This window comes from Rhineura floridana, chromosome 1, assembly GCF_030035675.1.
Source record: "Rhineura floridana isolate rRhiFlo1 chromosome 1, rRhiFlo1.hap2, whole genome shotgun sequence".
Lineage (NCBI taxonomy): Eukaryota > Metazoa > Chordata > Lepidosauria > Squamata > Rhineuridae > Rhineura > Rhineura floridana.
In genome coordinates, this window is record NC_084480.1 from 283,477,543 (window position 1) to 283,493,786 (window position 16,244).

The 16,244-nt window shown below is 43.4% G+C and overlaps 1 protein-coding gene across 3 annotated transcripts in view; it reads right to left on the reverse strand.

Moving 5' to 3' along the window:
• RAD54B (RAD54 homolog B) overlaps positions 1-16,244 on the reverse strand; it is a 51,339-nt gene that overhangs the window by 14,807 nt on the left and 20,288 nt on the right. For all 3 annotated transcript variants that reach the window (XM_061603114.1, XM_061603105.1, XM_061603123.1), the window contains exons 4-6: positions 3,967-4,158; positions 1,571-1,855; positions 12-174 (exon numbers count right to left, since the gene is read on the reverse strand). In XM_061603114.1, coding sequence (XP_061459098.1) covers positions 12-174; positions 1,571-1,855; positions 3,967-4,158 — 640 coding nt within the window. The remainder of the gene's footprint in view (positions 1-11; positions 175-1,570; positions 1,856-3,966; positions 4,159-16,244) is intronic.

Here is a 16,244-nt window from a genome sequence, read left to right on the forward strand (position 1 = left end):
GTTATCCTCACCTCATTCCCATCACACATTCATAAAGAAATATAATCCCTTCCCGCTGGTGTGGTCGAAGATGGTTTACAATGTGAGGATCCACAACAACTTCTACAACAGGCAAACCTGACTTGTTGAACATCCGTTGGTGATTTGGGGATGGGAGCGGCATAACTAAGCAATCTTAAATTTGAAAGATAGGAATCATGAATGCAACACAGGATTTATATATGCAACATTACTGCTTATTAAGCAAAAGCTACTACTTTTCCGTGGGAAAAACTTAATTCAAACAACAGCTGGCAAACATTGTAATGTCTTTAATTGTTATATTAAGTAAACCAACAGATTAACAAGCAACGGTCAATGTTACCTAAACAGCTTTCACTACAGTTTTGACTTGAACACTGAACAGAGGAAAATAAAGTTGCTAATACATACAACAGAGGTTCTAAAACATTGGTGTTCAATTGGTAGGTGAGGACCCACTACGAAGTCATGACATGATCCAAGGTAGGTGACAACAGCAGCACTGGCATCATACAAATATGGTAAAAAAAGAAAAGAAAAGGGTTCCCAAATGCATGTTTGAGTTAAAAGTGATTCCTGGGTCTGAAAAAGTTGATTAGTGATATTTCCTCAGTGATTTCGTAGGATGCAATCCATCCAAACCTTTGTCTGTTCCACTCTAACGAATGGAAGCTGTACAAGAGCTCCCACTCCAATTCAGCTTTGTCCACACTTACTTCAAAACTACATTCCTACTGTAAGTAGGCTCCCATAGGTTTATAATCACAGCTTTTTATATGACCACAGTATTAAATGTCCCACCCAACTGAATAACCAATGCAATTTTTAAAAAAAGAATACTTAAAGACACTATGATCCACAAACAGAGAAACAAATCATTTATGGTATCACCAGTGGTATGCTGAAGACTTCGAAGGAGCTCTTGCTCAGAGACCCCAACACTTTTAGTCGACACTAAGCATAAAAGTCCATAATGGTTCAAAACTTAGCGTGCAGTGGAATGAATGCTTAACTTTCCTTTTTGATCCCATATTCCAGGGGTTAAACATTTTGCTTAGGGACAACTAGCAGAGATCTTAGGCCTATCTCAATGCCTTTAAATCAGTGTCAAACCTCCCCAAACAAAATGAACTTGCCATGAGACTACAGCTCCCATCAGCCCAAGGCAGCATATGGCCAATGGTCAAGGAATATGGGAGTTATAGTCAGAAATATCTGGAGGGCACCAAGTTGGGGAAGGCTAGGCTACTGTATGGATGTCTTGTCCCTACTGCAAAGAAGAATGCATCCACGCCAGTTAAATCAGATGAGCCGACATTAGTTGCAGATTACCCACTTAAATGCATTACCTGTCACTAGCAATGTCCTTTTTCAATCTCTGCACATTTCCACATTTTGATTGGGTCTACTTCTGTTTTATTAAAAATGTTCAACCCAACATATTGGAGCAGAGGAGACCAGGAAAAAACCTGGCTATCTAAATTTATTCAGAATAGGATAAAACAGAGGCAAAGACAGATTCAAGGAGATGAACCTTAAAAATCCTCACTTGGTGCACAAGGATCATGCCGTGGCTTATAGTTCTGGGAGCCTTTAGAAGAATTTCCTTTAGTGTTGGGCTTGGAGACATTTTTGAAAGGGTTACAAAATGGCTTCAGAGCAGCTTGTGAGAAATTCCAGATATCCTCTGCAGTCTTCACACCAGATTGAAAACACTTGCCACTTTTGAAGTCCTCTTCTGTAATTATACCCAACACTTCTATTTCTTTTCCTCCAACCATTAAAGTTTGACCTTCAACAAGATTTTCCAGGTCTTTGGCTTTGTATCCAGTGCCTAAGACAGATCATGAAATGTTAAGTCAAGATGAAAAGGCAAATTTTAAAATAAATGAATCAAATAAAAGGAAATTGTGGTCATTCTGTCTGAAGAATATGGCAGCATTGAGTTAGATCCACATTGTCCTGTCCACGAATGGAAAGGCTCCTTCCATTCAGAGAAGGCACCGAGATACCATGGAGACTCTTTGCTGGAAGAAAGGCAGAAGGCAATTTTCACTGATTCCTTCAACCCCTGCCTCTCATGACAATCTGAAGGGTTCCCTCAATTTCCTGGAGCAGATTTTAAGAGGCAGGGAGGGCAACAGGAGGAAAGAAGAATTTGCGAAAATCACCATCACCACCTATCTACAGCACAAGCAGAACAACTCTGAACACAAGTCTGGATCCAATGCACCATAAACCTTCAAGGACACCCGCCTCTCCTCTATTGTAGGGAGCCGAGTTAGGGAAAAACCACACACATCAACCCTTCACTTTGGGAATGAGTAAAATGTACTCAGAATTAATGACATGAGGCATTGTTTATGCTCCGAAAAAGATGTTTTAAGTGATGATAGACTGTTGGTGCCAACCTCCTCCCCTCCCTATCCCCTGTGGTCAGTTTCACCTATCCTAAGCATGATTGTAGGGGAGTAAATCCCACTGAACACCATAAGCATGCAAATGATCAACCCATTCTCAGCAAACTTGCACAGGATCCCATTTCTTACTTCCTGGACTAAAAATCAGGGAAGGCATGCTCAGAGGCATATGTTACCAAATTCTTCCAAGCTACACAGGAAGTGGATTGGACTATGAAGGACCAACCCAAATTGTGTTTGCATTTTGACAAATTTGTAGGGCAGTACAATATCTCAGAGAGGAGGTCAGGGCTCCTGCTCCTCTGGTGCATTCACTATAGCTGCCCAATTTCCCTGCTTGTTAAAGTTTGATAGAAATATCTGTTGGCTATATGTACATTCTTAAACCTCAAGTTTTTTTGCCTATTATGAATATGAACAAACGTTGATGTCTGTATTACTGCTCCCTCTTGACTTTATATCCATTCACATTGACAAGAATACAGGAGCTGAAGGGTGGTAACAGACTTGTTAAGCAGAACTAACTGTTGTTGTAATCATGACCCAAGGAATATTTACTTATTTATTTATTATTTATCAGTTCAGTGTCTAAACTGCCCTTCATCAGTTATGAACCCAGGGCATTTTACATTCAAAACAAATAAAATCCCAATATCAATCTAAAACTAATGAGGGAGATGAAAGGAGACAAGAATGCCAAAACGTGTTCTCTGAAAATGCCATGGGAATGCTCTCTCTGACTTGGCCTTTCCCCACACTTTCATCAGACAGAACCAACAACACAGGAGAAGTCAGCTGGGGGTCACTTCCTGGAATCCTGTGGCTCCATGGATGCCTGTTTGGGGGCCCTGGATTAAAGGAGTGTGCTTGCCCCGAATCCACTTGCTTATTTTCACTTTGAATACTTCTGAACCATCAGAACAAAGGAAATATTTTGCTGGCTTTATCAATTAGAGTAAAAACCAAAATGGGTAGCGGCCAGCAGTCTAATATTTGGCTGGTTACTTCAAATCAAATGCAGTTCTGCAACTCCTGGTCATGTATATCCTTTCCTAACTGGGCTCCTACTGGAAGAGCGGGATATAAATCCAATAAATGAATAAATAAATAAATAAAACTGCCCTCCTCTCAGATCCCTCCCTCTCTCCCTTTCTCCCTCATATTCCTCTGGACCTCTCTCAAGTCCCAATAATCATTCCCTAAGTCTTCTTGTTTCTCTTGACCAGCTTCCTGCTCAGGCCCCTCTGGCTCTTTTACCTTTCCTAAGCCCCTGAGCCTGCCTTGCCCTTCTCTCTTGGATCTGAGCAGATAACCAAGAGCAAGCAGCCAGAAACCCTTCTGCCTTTCCTGCTTCTCTGTGACATAAGGACAGTCCAGCCTACCACATACAAAGATTTCTCCACCACTGCATTTCTTAGTATATTATAATTCAGACTATAAGAGCAACTGTTTTCATTTTATTCAAACACACATTCATTTGGGGTCAGTGCTGAAATTCTACACATCACATTCTAGTAGACATTACCTCTTCCAATGTCTCTGCCTTCCATATCTTTCAGGGTCACTGACTTCCCTTTTGCAATGAGAACAGCATCACCTTCCCACTTCTTGTGTTTTTTCTTTGATGCCTTGCACCACACTACACCGAAGTATTTTGTAAGGCAGCTTGGCTCCTCTTGGTGCCCTGCTGTTTCCGTTGTCTTTGTACATGCTGGACCTGTACAGGTAAAGACACACAAAGGGAAGCTTACAATGTGTCCCCCAGCTTCAGGGTAAGCCCAGGGTTACAACTGAAAGGACAGGTGTGAATGCTAGCTTAGCTGTCAGTATTTCCCCTTTCTTCATGCTTGTAGCTGGTCTGCATGCCTTTTTAAAAAAAGAAAAAATTGAAAGTTGCAGAGCCATTAAACTTGCAAGCAACACACCTCTGGGGTAAACAGTTACCCCAATCGAGAAGGCTAGAGTTAAATGCTGTATGTATTCATGTATTTATTCATTCATTATCATCATCAAAATGCAAAACTGTTCACAACAGATGTAGAGTGTTGTCTTGGCAATATTACACCCAGGCATGGAGTGCCAATCAGCAATATGTCCAAATGAGTATATTTAAGGAATATAGGAAGATGCCTTACAATGATTGAGGCTATTGGTGGATCTAGCTCAGTGCTGTCTACACAAAGGACCAGGTCCGCAGCCTGGGGGTCATTTTGGACTCCCAGCTGTCCATGGAGGCCCAGGTCTCTGCAGTAAGCCGGGCAGCCTGGTACCAACTTCATCTGGTACAGAGGCTGCGACCTTACCTTCCTTTACATCTGCTCCCATGAATGATACATGCCCTGGTCTCCTCTCGATTAGACTACTGTAATGCGCTCTACGTGGGGTTACCCTTGAAGACGGTCCGGAAACTGCAGCTGGTACAGAATGCGGCGGCACGCTTAATAAAGCAGAGCCGTTGCTGGGACCATGTCACCCCAGTGTTGATGGAGTTACACTGGTTGCCAGTTGTATACCGGGCCCAATTCAAGGTGTTGGTACTAACCTGTAAAACCCTATACAGTTTCGGCCCAGCTTATCTGAAGGAACGCCTCCAGTATCACCAAATGTGCCGCCAAACAAGATCAGCCTCACAGGACCTTCTCTCGGTCCCTCGGGTAAAAGTAGCTAGGCTGGTGCAGACCAGAGAGAGGGCTTTTTCGATCGTGGCCCCCACCCTCTGGAACTTGCTTCCTTTTGACCTTCGACATGCCTCCTCCCTGATGGCTTTTTGCCGAGCCTTAAAGACCTGGCTATTCAGGCAGGCCTATGGGATTTCTGGGGTGGGTTAGGTTATTATGCTGTATTATTGAAGGATGGCTTAGATAAACTGATGTTAATATTATGATTGTTGTATGCTTATGTTTTATATTGTATTTTATATTGTGTAAGTCGCCCAGAGTGTCCGTTAAGTCGGACAGATGGGCGACTAACAAATAAAATTTTATTATTATTATTATTAAACACCAGATCTCCAGGGTTTCAAACAGAGGACATTCCCAATCCTACCTGGAGATGCCACAGGTTGATCCTAGGAACTTTTACATGTGGAATATGTACTCAACCACTGAGTCACAGCCCTTCGCCCACTTGATATGCTTAAGCTATTCTTGAAATATAATTCCCAGCATCCCTGACCAGTGGTCGTGCAGGTTGGGGCTGATGGGAGTTGTAGTCCAACAACATCTGAGGTCATGCTGTTGAAGAAGGTTGAATGAGGTGAATAGCCTTGGAACATAACGAAGAGGTACTTCCAGATGCAATGTTTGTAACGAATGACAGTGAGTGTGAGAAGCTGAAGAATAAAAAATGTATGCAAAGAATGCAGAAAAGAATTATATGGCAACATGGCAGTTTCAAAGGGGTAACAATGTACACAAACTTCCAGTTTGTACAGTTAATCCTATAAGTGTAGTAAACATGCTCAATGCAGTCAATTGAAAATGTTTGACTCATGCCTCATTCACTTTACTATACAAACTTATCAAGCTGGAAAAAACCAAACAGTGCATAGTTTTCTAGAGCAAATGCTGAACTTATTCAAATATGATCCAGATTAGCCATTTATACCATCTAATATCTTTTGTACACATTGCAGCATCATTCTTTTTTTATGACCATGTACTGTCAAATGCAACTTAAATAGTAATAAATTCTTATCATAAAATGGAAATTACAGCTTGCCAGGTTTCTTTTTATTGTCAAAGAGCACACATAAAATTATGAAATTTATGTAACTCAACTACATTGATTTCAGTGGGTCTACTCTGAATATGACTAATGCTGGATATCATAATCTTTCACAATATTTATTCACAACAGCACAATTTGTTTTCTTTTTAATTTTCTAAATGGGCACATCTCAGTCATATGCAACTATATTTTCTGCAGTGGATCAGAAATATAGCTTACTCCAGTATTCACTATCTACATAATTTGAACATGCTTGCCTGTTTAAAATGTGTGGAATTACTTTGGAAGAAGTCAGAAGGATTGTTCTTTTCCTTTTTTTAGCATTTTCATGCACTATGCAGGAGCAATTACTCACAGAGAAGCCTTGGAAGGGGAAGACATAATCTTTCCAGACCACATTATATAAACCTGATTTACATAAATGTAAACCATTCAATAATTCAAGCAGGAAGATAATAGTAAAGACCAAATTTAACAGGAGTTATGCAAAGCAGTCAAATGTATCAAAATATACATGTTGTGCCCCAGCAGAGTGCTCTTTATGGACTATGACATTTCCAGAATTTAGTAATCTCTAACTAAGCGTAGCTATATATATATATATATATTCTAATTTTGCTTGGTTGTTTTTGTTTTTTAAATTTCCCATTAAATTTATTTTGCACTGAAGTAATTAACAAGATGTCTGGGCTACTGCTACCCATGTCAGGTTAAGTATTCTATTCTGACTATAAAATAGTTCAATAGTGGGGGCTGGGAGGAAAGAATGGGATATTAAGTGAACTATATCTCTGTACCGCATCAGAGATTTTGTCCTGTTCTAGGCCTGAGGAGCCACCCGCGGAGCAAGACAGGTTGATTGTTGCAGCACCATGGAGAGTTTTTAATAAGCAACTTGGTCCAACAAGGGCTGGAGGTGAACTGAGTCCTTTTGAACCTTTGCCTCCAGTCCACCTCTTCTATGTCCCATCTCTTTTGCCCCACCTTAAAGGGCTAACCCTCTGATCTGAAAATGGGCCTTGCTCCTTCACTTCATGCACTTCCTGTGCTGTTGGACTGATGAGGTACTGTAGGAGGCACTCAGTTTCTCAGGCCCAAAAGCCACCACCTCTGAGGGGCTCAGCTCTAGTTCTATGGGCCCTGGTCTGTGGGATCCAGTGCAGCAGGCTCCTGCCTGCCAGCCTCAGGTTCGGTGGGCCCCTGATCACCAACATCAGGCTCCAAGCCAGGAATCTGGTCTAGCTTCTCAGCCAGTGACACTAGAGCCTCTGACTCAGTGTCTTGGTCACTGCTGCACTCCTCAATCATGTCAGATTTTCTTTTCGTTACCTCTCTAGGCATGCTGTTCTCCAAAGACAGAAGTTCCACTATTCGGGCAATATAAAACATTTGGAAATAATTGAAGTTCCTTGCCCTTAGCATCATAGGATCTGCTAGGCTTTGATTTATTCCAGCCCTATCTTCCAGTTGGTCAAGACCCTTGGAATTATAGCCAAACAGAGTCTTCGATAGTCTCAGGGCCCTCAGCTTTACTCTGTCTGACATTTTCCCTAGCATTTGACGCCTCGCTTTGAGCAGGCCAGTGAGGACAAAAACCTTCTTCTCCATCATGAACTTCTGTTTTCGTTTGACTGACTATAGAACAAGCCTCAGTCCATTCATGTAATCTAACTGATAGCCCCTTCACCAGTTGTTTAGACTTTCAACACAATCACTATTGAGTGTATGTGTAAAAATAAACAATTTTGGAGGCAGTCTTCTGGAGATGCCATTACTCACAATAAAGATGCCCATTTTTTCTTACTATGTATCTTGTCAGTCCAATTCTGCAGGTTTTTGTAGCTCTTCAGAAACTTCTTGGGGAAAACAGAAACTGGCTTTCACAATTCAAGGATGACCATGATTACGGGGCCCATCCCCAGAGTCAGGAACCATAGCTAGTCCAAATAATAAAAGACAAGTCTATGGACACTGACGATCCTAAGCAAAGATGAGTCTTTACAGCATGTTCAGCAAACTGAAGGCAATCAAGCCAAGAACTGATGGCAGAAAACTGATGGAAACAATTTCAGCTCCACATCTGAAAGGCTTGGATTTGGGTTTCAAAGCCTGCCTGAATTTTCAGGAACACTTGCTAAATAGCTTTAGCAGCCAATCAGACTGCAGCCGGTCAGCAAGAAGCAGCTAGGGTTCAGACATTAAAACAACGGGGGTGAGAAAGATCCAGCCAACGGTCTTGATAATAAACAGCAGCAATGCAATATAATAAATACACATTTTTGATGCAACTGTTGCAGGGGATCTACTGGGTAACAATCATGACATGTAACACTCCTTTCACACCAAGAATAGTTTGGAACTGGTTTTAATTTTTTTAAAGTGAATATGAAAATATGATTATCCACATATGTCGCTCATTGAAATTGACTGGACCAGAAGCTCCTTGCAAACTGTCTAGTCAATTTCATCACTTAAATGGATTGTAAGGGGCTGAATTAAGTTAGGAATTGACAGATAACCTCACACAGCTCCCTGACTGCCCACATTTTACTCACAGTTATAATTGGTCTGTCTAGCTCAGTATTGTCCACACACACTGACTGGCAGTGGCTCTCCAGCATTTCAAGAGTCCATCCCTGCCATACATGAAGGGAGCTGGATTAAACTTGATACTTTTTGTATGCAAAGCATGTACTCTACCATTAAGTAATGGACTTTCTCCTTCATCCTTCTTACAAGTTATTTATTGGTCCCTGTAAGCTATTATATTATATTGGGGTGCAATACTCAAGATCGTTTAACATGAATCAGTGACATTTTAAAAATACTGTAAGCATTTTTCTGTACTCCCAGTCTGTGTGATTTAAAAGTCCTAACTACACTTGAAGGCATAGTATTCTAATCACCATTTCTGTGAGCAGGGAACCAGAGAGTGGTAGCTAACAGAAGGAACAAAGTAAAAATTAAAGCCGTTGATAGCCTGGTGCTTATGTATCTCAAAGACCACTGTTCCCCAGATGTGTTCCCTTCCCAATTAAAGCAGTGCACCAGCAGACGATTTTATGTACCATTGCTGGCCTGGGCTCACCCTGGGAGGAAGGGCAGGATATAAATTTAATAAATAATACTAATAATTGTTGTGCAAAGTCAGGTTGGTCTGAGAGAAGAGCAGGGCCTTTTACAATAGAGGCCTCGGGACTATGAAAAAGCCTTCTAGGACAGGCTTGATGAACCATCTCTCTTCCAGTTTTCAGAAGGGGTTTTTCCTCTTCAGTAAAGCCTTTGTCAACTAATGTTGAGAATTATTAAGTGGGATTAAACTCTGCTGCTGCTATTTTCTGTAGCTTTATTTGTTTTAATGACTATGGCCCATAGAACTAAATACGTCAGCTAGCACAAGGATTTTCATGTGCACAACAGAACTTCCCCTCCCTCGCCACCCCCCACATCCTCCCCAAATCTGCTGTGGAGGGTTGGAGGAACCCCCAGAACAGATCTGTGGGGCACAGGGAGAAGGGAAGTAGGGGAAGTTCCAGTGTTTGGCCAAATGTCCTTGCACCCATTTTACATAACACAGTGACTGTGGTCATTATTTCATTATTATTTCAACCACGTATATACCACTTAAATAAATAATAATAAATAAATAAAATTTTATTTATTAGTAGCCCAACTGTCCGAATTAACGGACACTCTGGGCGACGTACAACAATATAAAATACAATATAATACAAATACAGTCAACAATCATCTAAAACATCTTTCAATTAATACACTATAACCTTAATCTGCCCTGGCAATCCCATAGGCCTGCCTGAATAGCCAGGTCTTTAAGGCCCGGCGAAAGACCATCAGGGAGGGGGCATGACGGAGGTCAAAAGGAAGCAAGTTCCAGATGGTGGGGGCCACAACCGAAAATGCCCTCTCTCTGGTCTGCACCAGCCCAGCTGTTTTCACCGGTGGGACCGAGAGAAGGTCTTGTGAGGCTGATCTTGTTTGGCGGCATAATTGGTGATACTGGAGGCGTTCCTTCAGATAAACTGGGCCGAAACCGTATAGGGTTTTAAAGGTCAGTACCAACACCTTGAATTGGGCCCGGTAAACAACTGGTAACCAGTGTAGATCTAACAACACTGGGGTGATATGATCCCGGCAGCGGCTCTGCTTTATCACGCGGGCCGCCGCATTCTGTACCAGCTGCAATTTCCGGACCGTTTTCAAGGGTAACCCCACGTAGAGCGCATTACAGTAGTCTAAGCGAGAGGAGACCAGGGCATGTATCACTCGCGGGAGCAGATGTACAGGAAGGTAGGGTCGCAGCCTCTGTACCAGATGTAATTGATACCAAGCTGCCCGACTCACTGCCGAAACCTGAGCCTCCATGGACAGCTGGGAGTCAAGAATGACCCCTAGGCTGCGGACCTGGTCCTTCAGGGGTAGTCTCACCCCATTAAGCACCAAGTCAAAATTTCCCAACCTTTTCTTATCACCCACGAGCAACACCTCGGTCTTGTCGGGGTTCAGCTTCAGCCTGTTCTCTCCCATCCATCCACTTACGGACTCCAGGCACTTGGACAAGGCATTCACAGCCAACTCTGGTGAGGACTTAAATGAGAGATAGAGCTGAGTGTCATCCACATATTGGTGGCACTGCAGCCCAAAACTCCTGATGATGGCTCCCAGCGGTTTCACATAGATGTTGAATAGCATGGGGAAGAGGATAGAACCCTGTGGCACTCCACAATTGAGAGGCCAAGGGTCTGAAACCTCATCCCCCAATGCCACCCGTTGACATCTACCGGAGAGATAGGAACGGAACCACCATAAAACAGTGCCCCCTATTCCCAATCCCTCCAGGCAATTTAAAAGGATACCGTGGTCAACGGTATCGAAAGCCGCTGAGAGATCCAGGAGGACAAGGAATGTATATTCTCCCCTGTCCAACGCCCTCCTCATATCATCCACCAGAGCGACCAAGGCTGTTTCAGTTCCATGTCCAGTCCTGAAGCCCGACTGGAAAGGATCCAAATAATCTGCTTCATCCAAGTGTGTCTGTAACTGTTTAGCCACCACTCGCTCAATCACCTTGCCCAAGAATGGTAAATTAGAGACTGGGCGAAAGTTGTTCAACTCTTGGGGATCCAAGGAGGACTTTTTCAAGATGGGCTTTATCACTGCCTCCTTGAGGGCTGATGGCATTGCACCCTCTTCCAAGGATGCATTTACCACTGCCTTGATCCCTCTGCCCAGTCCCTCTTTGCAGCTCATAACGAGCCACGAAGGGCAAGGATCAAGCAAGCAAGTGGTTGGTTTCACAGTAGAGAGCACCTTGTCCACTTCCTCAGAGAGAAGAGGCTGAAACCGATCCCAGCAGACCGGAATGCAACTGGCCGACTCTGGACCACTACCTGTAACCACGGCGTGTGGAATTCCGCTCTTCAGGCGCTCGATTTTATCGGCAAAGTGTTTAGCAAATGTGTCACAGGAGGCTTTAGAATGCTCCATAGGTTCCTGAGCAACTGGACCGACCAGGCTTCGGACCACTTGGAACAACCTCCTGGGACAACACTCTGCCGACGCAATAGAGGCAGCAAAGAATTGCCTCTTTGCTGCCTTTGTTGCCAACTGGTAGGCTACAATTGCCGCTCTAACCAGTGTCCGATCGTCTTCAGAGCGGGATTTCCGCCACCGGCGTTCTAGTCGTCTCACCTCCTGTTTCAGACCGCGTACCCGTGGTGTATACCAGGGTGCAGTCTGAGTTCTATTCAGGGGGAGAGGACGTTTCGGGGCCACCCGGTCTATCGCCCCAGTGATCTCCCTGTTCCACTCCATCACTAGGGTCTCGACCGGGCGTCCTTCAGTTAGCTCCAAATCACCCAGCGCATTCAGGAATCCCTTAGGCTCCATCAGGCGTCTGGGGCGGACTATCCTAATAGGTCCTTGTTCCCTGCTGAGGGTATGCGGCATTGAGAAATCCATATTCACCAGATAGTGATCTGACCATGACACGGGGTTAGAAGAAATAGTCCCCATTTCCAGAACACTTCCCTCCTCTCCCGAGACAAACACAAGGTCAATAGTATGACCGGCTACATTGGTGGGTCCCATATTACTTAGGTGCAGTTCCCAAGAAGTCATGGTTTCAATGAAATCCCGAGGGGCTCCAGTGAGAGTGGCCTCAGCGTGCACGTTAAAGTCCCCCAAAATTACCAAGTTTGGGGAGAGCAACCGCACACCCGAAACCACCTCAAGCACCTCGGTCAGGGAGTCTGCCGTGCAGCGGGGTGGGCGGTACACAAGCAGAATCCCTAAACTGCCCTTTGGTCCCAACCTCCAGTACATACAATCGACAAACTTGGTCTCGTGGAGAGGAGGTCTGGTGAAAACCAAGGACTCCCGATAGATAACTGCCACTCCCCCTCCCCGCCTACCAATCCGCGGCTGCTGTGCATATTGGAAACCGGCTGGGCACATGGCCTCAAGAATGGAAGCTGAGGCCTCATCCAGCCAGGTCTCCGTAATACACACCAGGTCTGCATTCTCATCCAGGATAAGATCATGGATGAGTGATGTTTTCTGAACTACAGACCTGGCGTTACACAACAGCAGTTGAAGATTGGATGGAGTCTTACATCCCCCAGTTATCTTCTGGTTGTGGACAGGCCCGGAACAGGGGATGGGTATAATGCATCTATCCCCTGTTCCCCTATACTGGCGTGGCCTGCCACCCACACCTCTCCAGGATCTGCCGCCTAGCCTTGTAATCTCATGGCTTCCCGCCCCTCCTACAATACTCCCTTCTGGCCCTAGTTTTTAAGTGGTATACAATGAAGTTATAAAAAAGATACAAAAAACAAAATCAATTAAAATTAACCATAAAATTAGAAAAACTGTGATGCTATATGGATAATTGCCACAAGTATAGCATAGGTGTATGTGTGTGTGTATATATATATATATATATAAAAGTACTCTAAAGGGTTTTGGAGTTTTATGGGAGAATGGGGCTACACATTTTGTCACCAGGTAACTAGGCCTTTTTATGCCATTGATTAAGACAATGGTAACTGCCGTGAAATTTTCAGTCGCTGGTTTGTCATGAAACAGGGGGAACGAAGCACTCCTAAACTGTTTACAAGCTTTATTAAGGCCAATTCTTTCAAGGAAGAAGCTGCTCACCAAAGAAAAGAGAAATGCAGATCTGGGGGATGGGGGGTATTCAAGCAATGCTCTCCAAGTGAAGGTAAGAGAAATAAAGGATGAAAGGACTAAACCAAACAAGATTACCTGGAAGTAATCTCTTTCCCTGTCTTTACAGGGCAATATCCTTTGCACATATCAGACATAGCAGAAGTATTATCTAGGTGGAGGAGGGCCTCCCTGAACAGAAGCCAAATTCAAAATTCTATGCACAAGAAACTGGTCCAACTGGAAGTGTTAGGCAAGCACAAACTAGCAGCTTTACTAATAAATAGGCAAATCATTAAGCCTTTCACATCTAAAAATCAGCAACTTTAAGTGCAACATAAGGAGCTTATACTGAGCCAGACCATTATACTGAGCCAGACCATTGGTCCAGCTAGCTCAGCATTGTCTGTATTGACCGGTAGTACAGTAGCTCTTCAAGGTTTCAGGCACAGGAAAATTCCCAGTCCTCCTGGGGATGCCAGGGATAGAACCTGGGACCTTCCACATGCATAGCAGATGCTCTACCACTGAGCTACAGCCCTTCTCCTTCAACAGCCCAGTCTCATCATCCTATTTACTTTATTATATCTTTTGTATCATCCTTCATCCAAGGAGTTCAGAACAGCGTATATAGGCCTCTCCACCCCGGCCCCCATTTTATCCACACATCAAGCCTGTGATGTAGGTTAGGCTGAGAGATTGTCACTGCACCAAGGTCACCCAGTGGGCTTCATGGAACCAGGGTTCTCTGATCCAAATCCAACCTTTCTCTATCACCCCACACTGAAGCACTAAACAAGAGACGTTTTAATTGCGGTTTTCACAGTTACACATTGTTTACTGTTAATAGTTTTTTGGGGGGGTAAGTCAAAGTGCCCCCGTCTACTCCAAAAGTATAAACTTTACTACGATGTCTTAGTTCCATCTTAGGGCTTGTTTGCTGTCTCACCAAAAATTACCTGAAGGAGAATTTCATAAATATCTCGTGGCATTTGAACAAAGAATGGCTAGAAACTGGCCTCTGAAAAACTTCTGAGGGCCTGTCCCAGATCAGAGAGATTAAGAACACCTTAGGAACTTTAGAAGAGCCCTGGTGGATCAGATCAATCATCTAGTCCAGCATTGTTTTCCACAGTGCCCAGTCAGATACTTCCAAAAAGTCCACAGTGTATAAAGGCAATAATAGCTCCTGATGGGCAGTAGCTTGCAGCTCCATCTCTAACACTTGGTATATTTGTAAGTGTTGCATATAAATGCCTTAGCTTTACATTTCCACCAGGATATAGCAGAGGGAGAGATGGGACTCCAGGGCCCTTCCATCAGCTCTATTGAGAACAGCAACTTGTGTCTCCTCCTATCCTTTCCATTTCAGCTAATCATTACAAAAACTCTGGAACTAATCCCTTTTCCTTTTGCATCATGTCTTTTAGATTGTAAGCCAAAGGTCTGCCATATTGCTGATATTTATGATGTCTTTGTTACTCATATTTATAAGCACCATAGGATGCCTTTTTTCAGCTATGATGGAGAAAAATACTTTAAATAAACTAAATAGTACACTGTACATTGTGTAACTTTATACACACTATATTTCAAGATCTTACAATACCACATTCATTTAGGTCTGATCACAAAGTATTTTCCCCCAAAATGGATGGAAGATTTTTCTCTATGGTTTCAAATGTTACGGAAATTTTATCTCTCTAAAGGAGCTGATTGTTCAAGGAGTCAGACAAACTAGAAAAGGGCAACAAAAAATATGAAGGGGCTGCAGCAGCTCTCCAGTTCGGACAGGTTACAACTTTTAGGGCTTTTCATTTTAGAAAAAAGGCACATAAGGAGGGACATGATAGGGATGTATAACATTACGCATGGTGTTAAGAAAGTGGATACAGAGAAGTCCCCTCCCCCACTACTAGAACTGACTCCAATGAAGCTAAAGGGTGGGAGATTCAGGATGGACAAGAGGGAGTACTTCTTCACGCAGCTTAACTGATAGAATCCACTATCATGTTTCAACGTTGGCTGTCAACCTGGATAGAGGATTAGACAAATTCACGGAGCATAAGGCTATCAATGGCAACTAGACATGATGGCTATATCAAGGTATCAAAGGCAGTGTGTGTTGCTGGGAGAGTACCTCTAAGCTCATGTTCTGCTTATGGGGTTCCCATAGGAATCTGACTTGGCCACTGTAGGAACAGAATACTGGACTAGATGGGTCTTTGGTCTGATCTAGCAGATCTTATATGAATGATAAAAATGTTACGTTATTATCATTCATTGCTACTTACAAGTAGAGCAAGGGAGAGCATGCCAGGCCAATGCCCCAATGTGTGAGCAGAATTCCCAGCCAGCAATTACGTGTACGCATGTCACATCAGCTGACCAGCCAAGGCAAGTAGGCAGTATCCTTCCTTTGCCTGAACATTTGTGTCCCTCAGTTCACAGATAGTAACTATTATCTAACAGAACAGACATTCCTCTGTGAATGTATCTAATCCTTCGTAAAACCATTTTATGCTAATGACTATTACAACTCCCTCTAGCAAGGAATTCCACAAGTTAATTATGGACCAGTAGCTACACAATGAAATGATGCATAAAACCAGCCCTAAAAATACAAAGCACCATCTGCAGCCTTAATTTAATAGAGTAAAAGGGGGGAGATATCAGCTGATTACAGAAATATCACATTATAGAACACTGGCCCAGTTTGCATGTCACAGTAAACCAGGTAAAGATGGTTACCAAGGTGTGGAGCAGGTATACCAGGTAAAGATGCGGATGGGCCAAAAGGGCTTTTGCAAGCACCACCAATCAGCTGATTGGCAGCACTCTATCCCTGCTTCACTCCTGTAGTCACTGACAGGAACAAATTGTGAC